At 48.0% G+C, this 15,339-nt stretch overlaps 1 protein-coding gene across 1 annotated transcript in view; it reads left to right on the top strand.

The window, feature by feature from the left end:
- Arhgap17 (Rho GTPase activating protein 17) overlaps positions 1–15,339 on the top strand; it is a 72,663-nt gene that overhangs the window by 14,138 nt on the left and 43,186 nt on the right. Inside the window, exons 3-4 of the mRNA XM_013011170.1 lie at positions 7,281–7,320; positions 10,953–11,057. Coding sequence (XP_012866624.1) covers positions 7,281–7,320; positions 10,953–11,057 — 145 coding nt within the window. The remainder of the gene's footprint in view (positions 1–7,280; positions 7,321–10,952; positions 11,058–15,339) is intronic.

Genomic DNA, 15,339 nt, shown 5'->3' with positions numbered 1-15,339 from the left:
CTGGCTCAGTAGTCTTCCAGGCTCAGTATGTAACGAAATGCCTCCACTCAAGCTCAGCACAAAGGCTCAAGTGGATATTAGCAACACTTTGTAACAGGAGATACAATGTTGCACAAAATGGGATTTCCCAGGAACTGAAATTCACTCCTCAGCTGTGGGTCTAGTCTCTTTAACTTCACTAAGGACAGATTTCACTGCAGTGTTGATCTGTGTACCTATGCAGATTCCTGCAGGAGTTAAAGCTTATTCTTCCAAAATGCATTTGGATATCTACAGAGTTTAAAAAGAGCTTACTCAAAATTCTTAGTGTCCTTTTTTTTTTTTTCCATTTTAATTGACATATCAAAGTGGAAAAGCAGTAGAATGGTGATCCACAGACCAGCACTATGGACCCGGGGTTTGGTATTAGTCTCGGCACCTCAGCCACACTTGCCATCTCTAGGCAGATTGTGCCAGATGCTAGGAATCTCCTGCTCAGAGATCTCAGATGCAAGAGCTGGAAGTCGCAGAAAGCCAGCCTCTCTCCACCTCTTAAGTGCTTGTTGGGAAAGGACAGAAATCCCCCTTCAAAGTCAGAAGCATTGGGCTTTGAGACGTGATTACGAAGGATTGGGGTTTCTTGGGAGAGCATTTTTAACTTGTGTAGTGAGCAGGGGTCACCACGCTCAGGCCTCTGGGCCAAATCTGTCTGTCAAATGTGTTTAGCATCTTTTTTTTTTTTTTTGAGTCCGGTCGTTGGGCCTGGGCTCTGTCCCTCAGTTCCCTCTGCAAACCTCATGTGCAATCTAGCCCATGAGCGTGGTGGGCTCGGCATACCACCTCGAGTTCATGCAGTAAAACAGGTGCTGGCTTGTCTCAATCCTGGGGTGCTGTGTAGCCATGACAGACAGGGAGGCAGAGCTGTTTGTTGTTCTGATCTGTAAAGGTATGTGTCATGTATGTATGTGTCCACATGTGTGCAGCTGTGTCCTGAAGTCAGGATTTCTCAGGCCTTGGCACTGCTAATTTAGGACCTCCCTAAAGATCCTGTCCCCCAAACCCCTGAATGTGTTAGGTTACCTGGTCGAGAGAGCTAAGGTTGATGGTAGAATTCAAGTGCCAGTTGGCAGGAAGGATTAGGAGTGGACCCATGAGTCATGCTGAGTCCCCCAGGGGAAGCTGTGGCTGGGGAGGAAGGCATGGAGCACGCATTGCTGGCTTTCCTCACGCAGGAGCAGGGCCAAGGAATGTGGGCGGCTTCTGAACGCTGGAAAGGGAAGGAAATGGAGTCTCCTCTCGGGTGTCCAGAAGGGACTTTGGTGTGCTGACACTTGGATTTTAGCTCAGAGAAACCTATTTGAACTTCTGACACCCCCCTACCCCCCGCCCCAGAGCTGTATAAGAATACATTCGTATAGTTTGAGCCACTAAGTTTAGGGTCAGTTTGTGTGTGTAGGTGTGTGTGTGTGTGTGTGTGTGTGTGTGTGTGTGTGTGTGTGTGCACGCATGCACGCACGTCATGGTACCTGAACTCTGGGCCTGGGCACTGTCCTCAGCTCTTCAGCTCAAGACTAGCACTCTACCCCGGCCCTGCCCCCTGGTTTTACAATAACAAAGGGATACAAGGTGGGTTACTCTTTGTATTAATCAAGGGGAAAGCTACAGAGATAGATAGATAGATACATACATACATACATATATACATACATACATACATACATACATACATACATACTGTATATTTATAGTATGTAGTATATATAAATATATACTGTATATATAGTATATATGTGTGTAATATATATAGTGTGCAGAGAGAGAAAGAGAGAGAGAATTTAGTAGCAGACTGGTCTTTACTCACCAGATACAAGTAGCAACCATCAGAAACAAGTTTCTAGGCCTGGCCAGAGGTTCCCCGGACCTTCTGCAAGATGTGTGGGGGAGGGCGGTCCTGTCTCATTGAGAATCAGGTGATTAAACTTAGGACCATGCTGGGAATGACACAAAATCAGTAATAGTAATTCAGTCTAGGATGTGGAATTGGGAGATGTGGAAGAATGACGTTGACTCCTCTTTAATGTAAAATTGAAAAATCGGTAGTACTACAGGTCATCTTTTTGTGTTTTTCTTCCAATTAAACAAGGATTCACGTGCTGGGTGCTGGTGGCTCACGCCTGTAATCCTAGCTACTCAGGAGGCTGAGATCCCAGGACTGCAGTTCCAAGCCAGCTCAGGCAGAAATGCCTCTGTGAGACTCTTATCTCTAATTAACCACTTAAAAACTGGAAGTGGTGCTGTGGCTTAAAGGGCTAGAGCATTAGCCTTGAGCACAAAGAGGCTCAGGCTCAGCACCTAGGCCCTGAGTTCAAACCCCACGACCAACAACAACAAAAGATTAGCTTTGAAAGACAGTTTTTCTTTTTTTTTAAATTTTTTTTGGGGGGGTCTGGTTGTGGGGCCTGAACTCTGGACCTAGGCGCTGTCCCTCAGCTCTTCAGCTCAAGGCTAGCGCTCCACCACTTGAGCCACAGCGCCACTTCTGGCTTTTTTCTTTTTGCTTATGTGGTACTGAGAAATCGAACCCAGGGCCTCAGGCATGCAAGGCAAGCACTCTACCACTGAGCCACCTTCCCAGCCCCTGAAAGACAGTTTTGTCACTGTGGGTCACATTATGAAAGACAAAGTTGCTTTTCTACCTCACTTCATTGAATTCTTTTTTTTTGGTCAGCTGTGGGGCCTGGGCACCATCCCTCAGCTCTTCAAGCCACAGAGCCACTTCCAGCTTTTTCTGCCTATGTGATGCTGAGGAATTGAACCCAGGGCCTCATGCATGCAAGACAAGCACTCTACCACTGAGCCACCTTCCCAGCCCCCAATTGAATTCTTATTACCTCTTCTGAGGCAAAGTTCGTTTGTTGAACCTTTCTTAGCCACTGTGACTGCCATCTCTCCTGCTTTCATCCAGTGTCTTCAGGGCCTGCTGTGGGCACTGGGTGAAGCCAGATGTTGGGGGGTGGGGTGGGGTGGGGAGGCAGTGGAGAGTGTCAGCATCAGGTCTCACCATCTGTGGAGCCCACCCGGACAGGGGAGGTCAGGAGGACTCTTTCTCCGTGGCAGACCAAAGCCTGTGTCCATGGCGTGAACCTGAGTGTTCTGTGCTTGGCTGGTGGCAATGCCAATGGCAGGTTGATTGAATATTTTCCTTTGATGCCGTGCCCTAGCCTGAGCGTTTTCCATCTTTTTGTTTGTTGGTTTGTTTGGGAATATCTGCTTCTTCCTTTCTTCCAGCAGATGAGCTGGATGAGTCCATCAGTTGAACACAGGTAGCAGGCTAGAACCGACCACCCCTAGTCACAAGAAAGGTGACTAGATCAAGGCCCACACAGCGCTGCTGCCGCTTTGAGGCTTTGGGAATTACAAAGAGAAACGTGCCTTCTGCCCATCATCCACCAGTCATTACCCAAAAAAAGTAAAAGAACGGTCCCGTGCAGGGTGAGCCTGGCTGGAGTGCCTGGTGGGGTGGTAGATTGGCCTGCATAGGAAAAAACAAGCCCCAGCACTCCATGGCGAGTGGCGAGTTCCTTCCTGGCCGGTATTGTTTTCCCAGTTATAGACAGGAAACACTCAAGTGTGTTTTCAGGCTCAGAACATTGGGCACAAAGAAGGCTCTGACAAAGCACAAAGCTTAGGGCTGTGCAGCAAAATGTCTGATTTACAGCAATCTGACTGAGCAAGCGTTATTCTTATTATTAGATTACATTGTTGGCTGTTTTCTACTGCCTTTGGGTGTCATGATAGTTCAGTCTGTTGTCCCCCACCCTTGATCAATTTAAAAAGCACAGCAGCAACTCAAGACAGCATACCTCATACTTATCTGGCAGGGGAAATACCATGGTCAATGGGGGGGAAAAAAACAGCAATATTTCCTGGTAAATTCACCTGCCTGTTTGAGTGAGCACCTTTCTGGTGTTTTGAATACTGAATGATTGCTAGACATTGCTCAAGTAAAAACTCCACATCACTGATCAAGATGAACTCTTTTTAAAGATAATTCAGTGGGGTATCAGTGACTCATTTCTGTAATCCTAGCTGCTTGGGAGGCTGAATCTGAGGATTCTAATTCAGTGCCAGCCTGGGCAGGGAAGTCCCTGAGACTCTTTATTTCCACTTAACCACAAAAATCTGGAAGTGGAGTTGTGGCTCAACTGGTGGTGTACTAGCCTTGAGCAAAAAGCTTACGGAGAGTGCCCAGGCCCTGAGTTCAAACTCTAGCACCAGCACCAAAAAATTAATTAAATCAGCATATGATCAGTCACAAGGAAGAAGGAGATCAGATCGTTTGGGCCCAAGTCAGGCCAGCAGAGGGTCTCTGTGTAAGAGAGCCCCCTGTTTCTGTGCTACATTCCAAGGCCATGCTCTGGTTCCCAGGCTGAACTCCTTTCTCGTGAGCTTGAGAAAATGTTAAATAGACCTTCAGCCTTTTCTCTCATACTGAGAGAAGAGATTCCAGAGCTCAAATGAGATCTGTCACAGACACAGGGACCTATGCGGATGTTTGATCCTGGGTAGAGACTAAAAAGCAAGTTATCTTCTCAAGGGTGGTGTTTTCCTAGAGGAGAGGAGGGGAGGCTGTTGGTGAGAGGAATGGAGGTGGTGGGGGAATCTCTGGCCAGGTGTGTTCCTGCTAGCTTAAAAAAGAGCCTGCGTCAGCTGGTCCTTGCTTCACTTACTGCATTTGGCACTTCAGTAATGCCTGGCAGTATGCATGCCAAGCAAGGGCTAGGATGGCATATTTTGGCCCGCTGCTGGTAGAATTTGTTCATAGGGTTAAGAGTTAGCCAACTGTAGGTGCTGAGGCCTTGACTTTGTCTCCAGGCTCTGTCCTGTGGTCTGAGGAGGTATTCCAGTCAGGGCAGAGTCCCAGTTTCCCCTGGAATCAGATTCTCCGGGCTAACTGGGCCTCTCTGTGACCCTGGCCATGGATCCTCTGTGTCAATGCCCGGCTTGACTGATATGCCCCTGCCCTTCAGCACAGGCTGGAGGGCACCAAGGGCTCCTGTCTCCTGCCCACAGCTGTGCTGCTTTACGCTTTGTGCAGTTGTGTGTGTGTGTGAGAGAGAGAGGGAGAGAGAGAGCACATGTGTGCATGTGTCATGTGTGTGTGTGCACATACATGCCGGTCCTAGGGCCTGGGTGGTGTCCCTGAGCTTTTGTGCTCGAGGCTAGGGCTCTACCACTTGAGCCACAGCTCCACTTCTGGCTTTTTGGTAGTTAATTGGAGATAAGGACTTTCCCTCCCAGGCTGGCTTTGAATCTTGATTTTTATATTTCAGCCTCTTGAGTAGTTAGGATTACAGGCATGAACCACTGTCACCTGCCTGAGCTTTGTGTTTTGAGGTCACTTTAGTCTTCCCTCCCCTCTCTCCCTGTATGTCTCCCCTCCCTCCCGCTCTCTTTTGATCAGACTTTCCTTCTCTTGTATTGGTTTCTAGCCAAGGTCAGGCAGTCCTGCATACTGCCATACAGCTTATAAAAAGGGCAAGACTTTTCTAGTTCATTTTGGACTCTCCCTGACTCCACTAAAATTCAGACTCTTCCTTCTCTTTAAAAACTTCCTTGTTGCAGCCACATCTTGGGAACTTAGTAGGTATGTTAAAAGACTTGGCTCGAATCACCACCTGGACTGGAAATCTGTAATGGCACTTAGGTGGCAGCAATTGTGGATGGTATGTAAGGCAGCAAGGCAGCTTTCTGTACTTGTCAGCTTTCCATCACCATGACAAAATCCCTAAAGCAGGCCCACTCAGAAGAAGGGAAGGCTTGCTGGCTCGGTGTCACAGGCTCCGGTCCATGATCAGTGGCAGCACAGTAGATGGGGGTGGAGCACATGGCATAAGAAGCCTTTTGCACACTAAGAAGCAAAGAGAGAGGCAGGGCCCCAGAATCCCCTCCCAGGGCACACCCCTAGGGGCCTAACTTCCTCCTCCTAAAGATTCCACTGCCTTCCCATAATGCTACAGACTTATACATCAAGCCTTCACCTAACTGTTCGATTGATCAGTCGAATCCATCTTCTGATGGCTGGCCACCATCTGGGTTTCTGGGAAGGTTTAGGGCTGTGCAAAGGGAGAGTTATGAAATGCTTTGTTTCTTTTTGAGTTAAAGAAGGAAGGAATACTCAGTTGTTACTGTTGCCTGTTTTGGTCTAGACGTGTATTTGCATAATGTTTCTAAGTGAAATTTAGGAAGAGATCCTTTTTTTTTTTTTTTTACCCCCTGGTTGTGGTGGTGCTTGCACCCAGGGCCTGCGCGCTGTCCCTGAGACTCTTTGTGCTCAAGGCTAACACTCTATCACTTTGAGCCCCAGTGCAATTTCTGGTTTTTGAGTGGCTAATTGGAGTCTCACGGGGACTTTTCTGCCCAGGCTGGCCTCAAACGGTGATCCTCAAATCTCAGCTTCCTGAGTAGCTAAGATTACAGTTGTAAGCCACTGTAGCCCAGCAACACGTGATCCTTTTAAGAACTGAAGGTTAAGCTTTGAGAGTGGAATCCTATTCTCTAAAGGGCAGCCTCAGACCTTCTCCAAGGAGGTCCTGAGCAGGTAGGGGCCTATCTTCAGACTCACTGAGTTAGAACAGAGTCCTCTATGCATCCTGTGAAAGGGTGATTGAAAGAAGCAAGGCACTGGGTGAATCTGTACGTGCTCAAGTGGAGAACCACTGCCTTGAAACCATGGATTCTTCTGTTGGGTTACAATTTTCTGAACACATCGTGTACGTTTGTGTGTGTGCATATGTGTGTGCACATGCATGTGCATGTTTGCTGGTACTGGTGCTTGAACTCAGGGTCTGGGCCTTGTCCTTAGCTTTTTCACTCAAAGCTGGCTCTCTACCACTTGAACCACAGCTCCACTTCTAGCTTTTTTTTTCATTAATATTTATTTTTATTGTTATTATGAAGATAACCTACAGAGTGGTCACAGTTATATAAATATGTCAGGTAATGAGTACATTTGTTTTTGAACAATGTTACCCACTTCTAGGGTTTTTTTGGGTAGTTAATTAGAGATGAGTTCACTTACTTATCCCCTAGTCTGGCTTCAAACTGTGATCCTCAGATCTCAAACTCCTGAATAACTAGAATTACAGGTGTGAGCCACTGGTACCTGGCTCCGTTTTTGTTATTCTTTGGTTTTACTTAACCTGCCATCCGATGTGCATGTCAGGGAACTTTCCCCACAAGTTTCACAAGTTGCTTCTCCTGGATTTTAATTCTGAATATTTAATTTTTTTCTCCCACAGAGCTGAGAAAACAGAAGTCCTCAGTGAAGATCTATTACAGGTAACAAAATAAAGTGTCCTTAAAGTGATCTGTTTAAAGACATAGAATGAAAAAAAGAAACCCAAGGCCAATGATTATGTATATACTTCAGCAGGAGAGCATGTTTGTTTTTTTTTTTTCTTTTTTAAGCTGGAAGGGAATAAAACAAATGGGCTTGGTTTTGACAGGAAAGGGAAGTGGCAGAGTATGTGGTGCTAGCAAGAGGATCTGAAACCCTAGTGTCATGTTAGTTCAGATGAGGCTGTCCTGTCTCCCAGTGCCAGGTCCTGGGAGGGGTGGAGCCTGGCTAGGCTCTGGCACCGTGACCCAGTCATGGGTCCTGGGCAGGCTGAGGCTCTAATCTGCTGTCCAGCCAGTGTCCTTAGTAGGCAAAGAAAGCACTGTCAGCTGAAGACAAGGCCTTCTAGTTGCAACTCAGAGCTTAGATCTCTGTCCTTCCTAGGCTGTTGCTCCCCAGCTTGGGCTGGCGGGTCTTGGTGACAGGACACAGGTCCAACACCATCCCGAGGCCCAACCTTCTTTCTTCTCATTCCCTTCAGTACATTCTGGCTGGCACCATTCCATTCCACCTGCTGTGATTCTCTTAACCATAGTGCTAGGAGTTTCTTCTGGACATAGAACAGTTTCTGCTCATTCCCTGATGCACAGATGAATTCTTAGGAGGGGCAAGCTTCCTTACCTGTCTGCTTGCTTTTCATTTTCTCTTTTTTTTTTTTTTTTTTTTGGTCCAGTCATGGGGCCTGAACTCTGGGCCTGGGCACTGTCCTTCAGCTCAAGGCTAGCGCTCTACCACTTGAGCCACAGCACCACTTCCGGCTTTTTTCTTTTTGCTTATGTGGTGCTGAGGCATCAAACCCAGGGCCTCAGGCATGCAAGGCAAGCGCTCTACCACTGAGCCACCTTCCCAGCTCATTGCTTTTCATTTTCTATAACCTGTAGCAGGTCTACCCACATGAGCACCTGAGCACCAGAAGTTTGCTCCTGGGTGCCTGTCTTCCCATATAGAAGAGGAAGTGGGATAATTTAGAAAAATGCTGCTTTTACTACACCAAGACAAAGCACCTTTGTAAGTCCTCAGCCATCTGTAAATGGCCTGTGGTCAGTCAGTCCTCCGTATTCACAGGTGGAAAGGAGTCTTATGAAATGGCCTGGAGTTTGGCAATCGCCTGTGCATCCTCCTGCTCACTTTCAGTCCTCTGTGGATGGCTTGTAACCCGGTGAAATGTTCGTGCTAAGGCAAACAGCTGTTACACTGTATTGTTTATGGAATAGTGACAAGGAAACAGTCTGCACAAGTCAGTACAGTTGTTTTCTTCTTGAAAACTCTCAATCCACTTAGCGAAATCTATGTATGCAAAACTCCGGTTTGGGGTTCTGTTTTACTTCAGTTTTGGATGCTAGGAATTCAACCCCAGGTTTGTGCATGCTAGGAATGTACTCCACCACTGGCCTATGCCCCTCCCCCCAGCCTATATGACTTTTAAAAGCATTTCTTCCCTTCCCCCTTTCCCTTTTTCTCCTTTCTCTCTCCTTCCTTCCTTCCTTCTTTTTTATCTTTTTTTTTTAAGACTAGAAGCCTTTAAAATATTAAATAGAAGTTTTTGAAAAGCTTATTGAGGAAGCATAGTTATTAAATGTTTAATATCTATTCTTAGATTTTAACATGTGTTTTAAATTCATTCAGGATTCTGCTTAAGCATGCTAGGTTTTCTCTCCCCATCTCACGTGAGCAATACAGAAGTTATAGAGTATTATCTCATTTACAACCTGAGGCCTAGGCCTGCACAGGTACCTGGAGATGGCTGAATGAATGCTCATGGCCACAACCATAGGGGATAGACAGTATCTTATCATTCATTGTCCCTTAGAGTAAACGGCTGAGAGCATTGCCAATCCCTAGAAGCTCCTGCCTTAATGGCACAGATCTTCACTTCTGCTACTTGCGCAGGTGTTTTCCCTCTTCCCTCAGAGGTCCGACTTCGGTACCCAGCTCCCTGTGTGAGCATGCTGGGCTGCTGCTGGCCAGCTCTCTTACCTTAAGGACCTGCTTCACCTACTGGTCCCTTAGGTTCCAGCCCTCCCCAGGATGGAATGCCCCACACCTGGGCACCACTAGAAGGGTTTAATGAGTTCACCATGGGAAGTACAGATAATGGATGAGGAATGTAGTTTGGTGTTAGTCTTAGGATCACTGCCAGCCACAGAGTTGTATGTTGTTTTCTCAGGTAAAAAGAACCCATGATTTGTTCTTCCTTCTCCCATTTCTTTCTTAGGTCTCTTACAGCCTTTCAAGGGCTGAATTTTGCTTTTGTTGGGTGGAGTTGCCCCAGGAGGCTGTAGATCCCTGGAGAACAAGAACCTCAAGCTGTTACTGTTTTTCTAATACCCAACCCAGGGACCCAACAAATACTTGTTCTGTTTGCTCACACGTAATATGTGAGCAGCTTCTGATCCCAGGAGAGACAGTGCTGTGGGCAGTGAAAGAGGCAGACCCATTATATCCAATTTATCAAGATTATCAAAACTATATAATGATAAAAAACGATATCAAAATTTAGTCACGGGACTTTGTTTTGCTCTCATGGCAGACGTTTTAGAATATTATCACTGCTCGATCCAGGAGGTGATGGGAGTGTGCTCCTAGTCTTCCTGCCACATCTGGGGTCTGGCGGCCCGAGTTTGGGTCTGCGGATGAGCAGCCCAAGTTGGGGGCTCTTTCAGGAAAGAGGTGCAAAGCAACAACTCATGCACTAAAACCTCTGAGGACAACAACATATATTTTTGCTTCAAAAATGTTGGCTTTTCTTGAAAATAGAAAGCCTCCCCAAGGGCCTGCTCTCACTCTCCATGAGTCATCAGAATACACATTTTTGGCATTCCTTCCCGTAACAGGCAGCTCTGTTTGCCATAAACAGCCATATCCCAGGAAAAGCTACTCAGGACGCGTGGGTCCCCGAGCCAGCGTTTCCTCCTGCTTTGGACATCTTACAAACAAAAACAAAAACACTCCCTAAACCTAATAAGGAATACTTTTTAGAACATAGGTGGTAAGTTGCAGTTGTGGACACTTGATTTTGACCTTTGCCCTTGCGTGTTGTGTGCATAGGCTCCCCAGCTAGAGAGGGATTCTGGTTTCCCCCTGGCTTCCCCCACTCAGCAGTGGGTCTGGGCCTGGATGGGTCAGTACAATTCTGCTTGGCTGGATCCAGGGCCTTGCTGGTGCCATGGTGGGCCAGCTGACCACCACCTGACAGGAAGGCTTAGCGAGGGCGGTCCCCTTCCCCTGCACAGATTTCACTTTGAAGAGGTCTAATGCCGTCAGTGCTGGGGAGATAGTGGTTCTCAGCCAGGGCTGATTTTGCCAACCTGGACAAGTTGGACCATACCTGGAGACAGTTTTGGTTGTCACACAACCAGCAATGGGGAGCTACTGGTGTCTTATGGATAGAGGACAGAGGCGCTGCTGAATAGTGTGCAGTGCACCGAGCAGCCCAGAGTTGCCTAAGCTGGGATCCACGTCCATCCACACCCAGAAGCCAAAGCGTGAGACTGCAGAGTGCTTCTCACCCCCATGACAGCATCACACACTGAAGAGGCTGAATGCAGATGGTTCTCTGTCTCTGCCTTGTCAGATCGAGCGGCGCCTGGACACAGTGCGGTCAATGTGCCACCATTCCCACAAGCGCCTGATAGCATGCTTCCAAGGTCAGCATGGCACCGACACGGAGAGGAGACATGTGAGTATCAGACGCTCCCGTCTTCCTGTGGCTTTGACCCCCTTGGTGGCTGGGGTTTTCCAGAGCAGCACCAGCAGGTTCGCCTTCAGATTGGTTCCTCCATCACCGTTCTTGCCTGTGGCACCTCCTGACCACACCACTTTATTGTCTAGGCCGTCCCAGGTCCGACTGCTCTGCCCCCCGAATCTTCTCCATGAGCCTTTGCGGCTTTGATAAATCACTGGTCACTGACAGGACAATGGGCCTGTCAGTGAGGAATCTTTTGGCACAGACCTGAAGACTGTTGCAGATTGATGATGGAAAGCACTTACTGGCTGAAAAGTTCAGACATTGGGGTGGGCTTGGTCAGACTGGGTGTGGCATTTTAGTGATAAAACCACAGACCAGCCTCATTCCATCTCTCCCATTGCCTTCTTTGGTGTCTGCTTCTTTTGGACACTAGTGTCCTAGTGGTCATGAGCTGGGCCCCATGAAATTCTGCTTCCTATGTCTCCCTCCACCTGGAGAGAACAGGTCTACCAATAGCTTTCTTAATGGAACTGTTGTAAGGCTAACCCAATAAATCCAGTCAGCAAGATACAGAGAAGACACCACTTAAGAGGCCAAATTATGAGTCTTTATTGGAGAGCCGGTGGATTGCTGGTAGACTCACGTCTTGATGACCAGCAGCTCATGGCAGCTAGTACAAAGCTTATGTGGACCCAAACCACATAAGTTGTGTGGAATCAAACCTAACAAAAGCAAAGCACACCAGATGAGGACACTTAAACCTAATAGAAAAGCAAAACAGCTTGGGAAACAATCAGGAGACATCAAGGGCCAATTATCTAGGAGAAGCATTACCCAGTCTCCTTATTTCAGAATGAGACAGCTTCTCTTTTTTTGGCAGCTGTAGAGCATGAACTCAGGGCCTGAGTGCTGTCTCTGAGCACTTTTGCTCAAGGCTCATGCTCTACCACTTTGAGCCACAGTTCCACTTCTGGTTTTCCGGTGGTTAATTGAAGATAAGAGTCTCACGGGGACTTTCCTGCACAGGCTGGCTTTGAACTGCAATCCTTAGATCCTAGCCTCTAGAGTAGCTGGAATTACAGGCATGAGCCACGGGTGCCGAGCTGAGGGAGCTTCTTTTTCCAAGCCCTTGGCAGGGGTTGAGGTTTAGTTCAATGGACGAGCACTTGCCTGGCAAGTGCAAAGCCCTGAGTTTGGTCCTTAGCTCTGAGAGAGAGAGAGAGAGAAAAAAGCTATAAAAGCCCTTGGCAATGACATTTCTGATCTATATCAAATCATATTTCCCATTCCATTCCAGTTCCAGGGCTGAGGGGTGAGGCTGGGTGAATTGGTGGGACATGCTGGTGGGCCCAGCCCTGGAGTCTCTGGTCTGCCCTGCTGCTCCTAGGCTAGAAGGGATCCCAAAGGAAAACCAGGCTACTATAGGAGAGGGGAAGGTTGGATTCTGGGAGGACCAGGATCATCCATTTTGTACTACAGCATGCTTTGGTAAAGGCCCCAGGGGCCATCAGCAGAACACAGCTGCTTTGCACCACCAGGCAGTTGGGTTCTTGTTTTTCTAAGCTCCTTATGACTGTATGAGCATGTGCTCACATCCCCATGTGCCACATTAGAGTGGCAGTTTCAGTGGCACACTGGGAAGCCAGGGCTTGCCGTGTTTAGTTGATCACTGGGTGGCTCAAGGGGGAAAGAACTCATCTTCAGATGTCTGCGCCAGGCTTCTTAAGCACTTTGACCACAGGGTTGTCCCTGCACAGCAGTCGTGCAAGTCCAGAGTGCACGTGTGCATACACCCAGGGTCACAGGAATACTTGCTTCTGGGCTGCCTTTCAGGACCAGACCCTGAGCACTGATTCCATCTCTGCTGTTCCTCATTCCCTGGCCCTGACTGCTCAGTCTGCTTGCCCCTCGGTATAATTGTCTCTTAAGAATGTGCTTTCCTCATTCTCCCAAGTCACGTTCTCCGAGCCATCCCCTCTGATCTCGCAGCTCCTAGCTGAGGCCTTGACACCAAGCAAAACGTTCCCACCCTTGCAGTCTCTTTTAGCATGCCCAGCCAACTCTTGCCTCTGTGTTGACACTCTTACATTCTGTTTGCACTGTTGTGCAAACAAGGAGCTGGCGGGGGGGGGGTGTCTTTTTATTATCTTCCACCCTCCCATAGCTGCCTGGTGCAATTCTGTCTGTGAATATCTTTGCAATTCCTCACCTCCGCTCCCTGTCTTCCACCTTCACCTTAATGCACACCTGACCTTGCTCTTACTTGGACTGTGGCCTCCTCCTGCCTGCCCCTCACTCCGATTGTCTTCCACCTGATCACCAGAGACAGCTGTCTAAAATACCGATCCGTCCAGTCATCCTCCTTCCGGAGGAAACAAGAACAAATCCTAGTTTAGTGATTCTTAGCAGGGGCCTGGAGTCACACCCCTGAGGACAATTGGAAATGTATAGGGACAGATGGGGTCGGTATAGCATTGGGAGCACTGTGGGCATTTGGAGCGTTGGGAACCAAGGTGTTACATGTTCTGTAGTGCCTGGTAAAATAGTTCCACAGAGGAAGTGCCCCATAATGCAGGGGGGCCACCTCTTTTGAGGGACACTGGCTGTTTCCCATTGCCTAGGATAAAGTCCACTCTCTTTAGCAGGACTTAAGCCCCCTGTAATCAGGTCCAACTTTATCTTATCAGTCTCCTTATCCCCTGGCTTCCTCCCTTCCCCTCTATAGTCAGCTTCCAGATTGTCACTGTCCTTCACCAGAAGGGCCCATGTTCCTGTTGTCTGCTTTGAAATTCTGCCCAGCTGTCACCTGTGTTCACTAAAAGCAAGCAGATGTTCATCAAGCACCTTCAGAAGTCTAGAATGAGTGGAATGAAGTGGTACATACAGAACAGATCATTGCAAAACCACACACTGCAGAAAATATACTCAAGGTGGTGTGGGCGGTCCAAGAGTGGGCCCCACAGGCAGGAAGTAGTCAGGGGCAGCTTCCTGGAGGAGGAGCGCCTGAGCTGGAGGAAGACGATTGGTGTGGGTGATAGAAGTTGTGCAAGCAGCAGGAGCAAAGATCCTTGGCCCTCACTTGTGAGAGCTAATGCCTTAGCTTCCTTTTCCAGTCTCCACAGAAAGTGCCTGACAGGCATTGTGGGGAAAGAAGAGTCAGCATGCAGCGGCGGGAACAGCTGGGCTCTCGTAGGGCTCAGTAATGTGGAGAAAGCCCCAGGAGTGTGCAGGGCTCCAGAACACAGCCTTCCAGTCACCCCCCTGCACTGGAAGAGGCAGGCAGGGGGGAGAGGTGAGGTGAGCAGAGCCTCCACCGCAGGCATGTGAGCTGCGGAATTACCGTCCTCCGCGGTGCACGTGCTTGTTACAAAGCAAGGCTCATGAAAAGCTGCTCACCCCTGGGAAACCAGATCCTCTGGGGACTTGAGCATTGGCAAACAGCATCCTCACTAATGAGCCCCTGTGCCCTGCAGAGTTTCCTAGTCATGAGCACTAGAAACGAGACTATGGTACAGAAAACACAAGGCTAATTTCAGTGGCCATCTTGAATGGTAGGTATCAAAAGAGACTGAAATTTGTTTTTTGGTTTTTGTTTTTTTTTGGTCAGTCATGGGGTCTGAGCACTGTCCCTGACAGTGGCTAGTGCTCTGCTGCTTTGAGCCACAGCTCTCCTTTCAGTTGTTCATGCTGGCTTTGAACCACAATCCTCAGATCCCAGCCTACTGAGTAGTAGGGATTACAAGTGTGAGTCACTAGCACCCAGCCTAGACTGATTTTTTTTTCAGTATTCATTCAGTTCTGCAGTTGCACCTCTTAACATTTAGCTCTTGGAAAGACAGCACAGCTGAAGGATCTGGGTGGGTCTCTCACATCACTCTGGAGGCAGGGTGGCCTGCGGTGGTCTCATGGGGCTGAAAGAACCACGATTTATAAATGGATAACTTAGAGGGAGGGGAAATGGGTGAATATATCTAATATCACTTATTATTTACTGCTTGGAATAGGTTTTACAATGACATAGTCAAAGTTGAGAATGCATAGAAGAGCAAGTCTGTACAAGGTCTGTGCACAGAACATAGCACTGACTGAGTATCCTTAATTCAAAATTCTGAAGTCCAAAGCACAGTGGTGGTAGCTCACACCTGTAATCAATCCTAGCTCATCAAGAAGCTGAAATCTGAGGATGGCAGTTCAAGGCCAGCCCAGGCAGAAAAGTCCCCAGGAGATTCTTATCTCCGATGAACCACTCAAAAACTGGAAGTGGTGCTGTGGC

This window comes from Dipodomys ordii, unplaced genomic scaffold (assembly GCF_000151885.1).
Source record: "Dipodomys ordii isolate 6190 unplaced genomic scaffold, Dord_2.0 Scaffold14, whole genome shotgun sequence".
Lineage (NCBI taxonomy): Eukaryota > Metazoa > Chordata > Mammalia > Rodentia > Heteromyidae > Dipodomys > Dipodomys ordii.
Note: the sequence above shows the minus strand (reverse complement) of the source record. Positions and strands in the feature narration are given on the sequence as shown.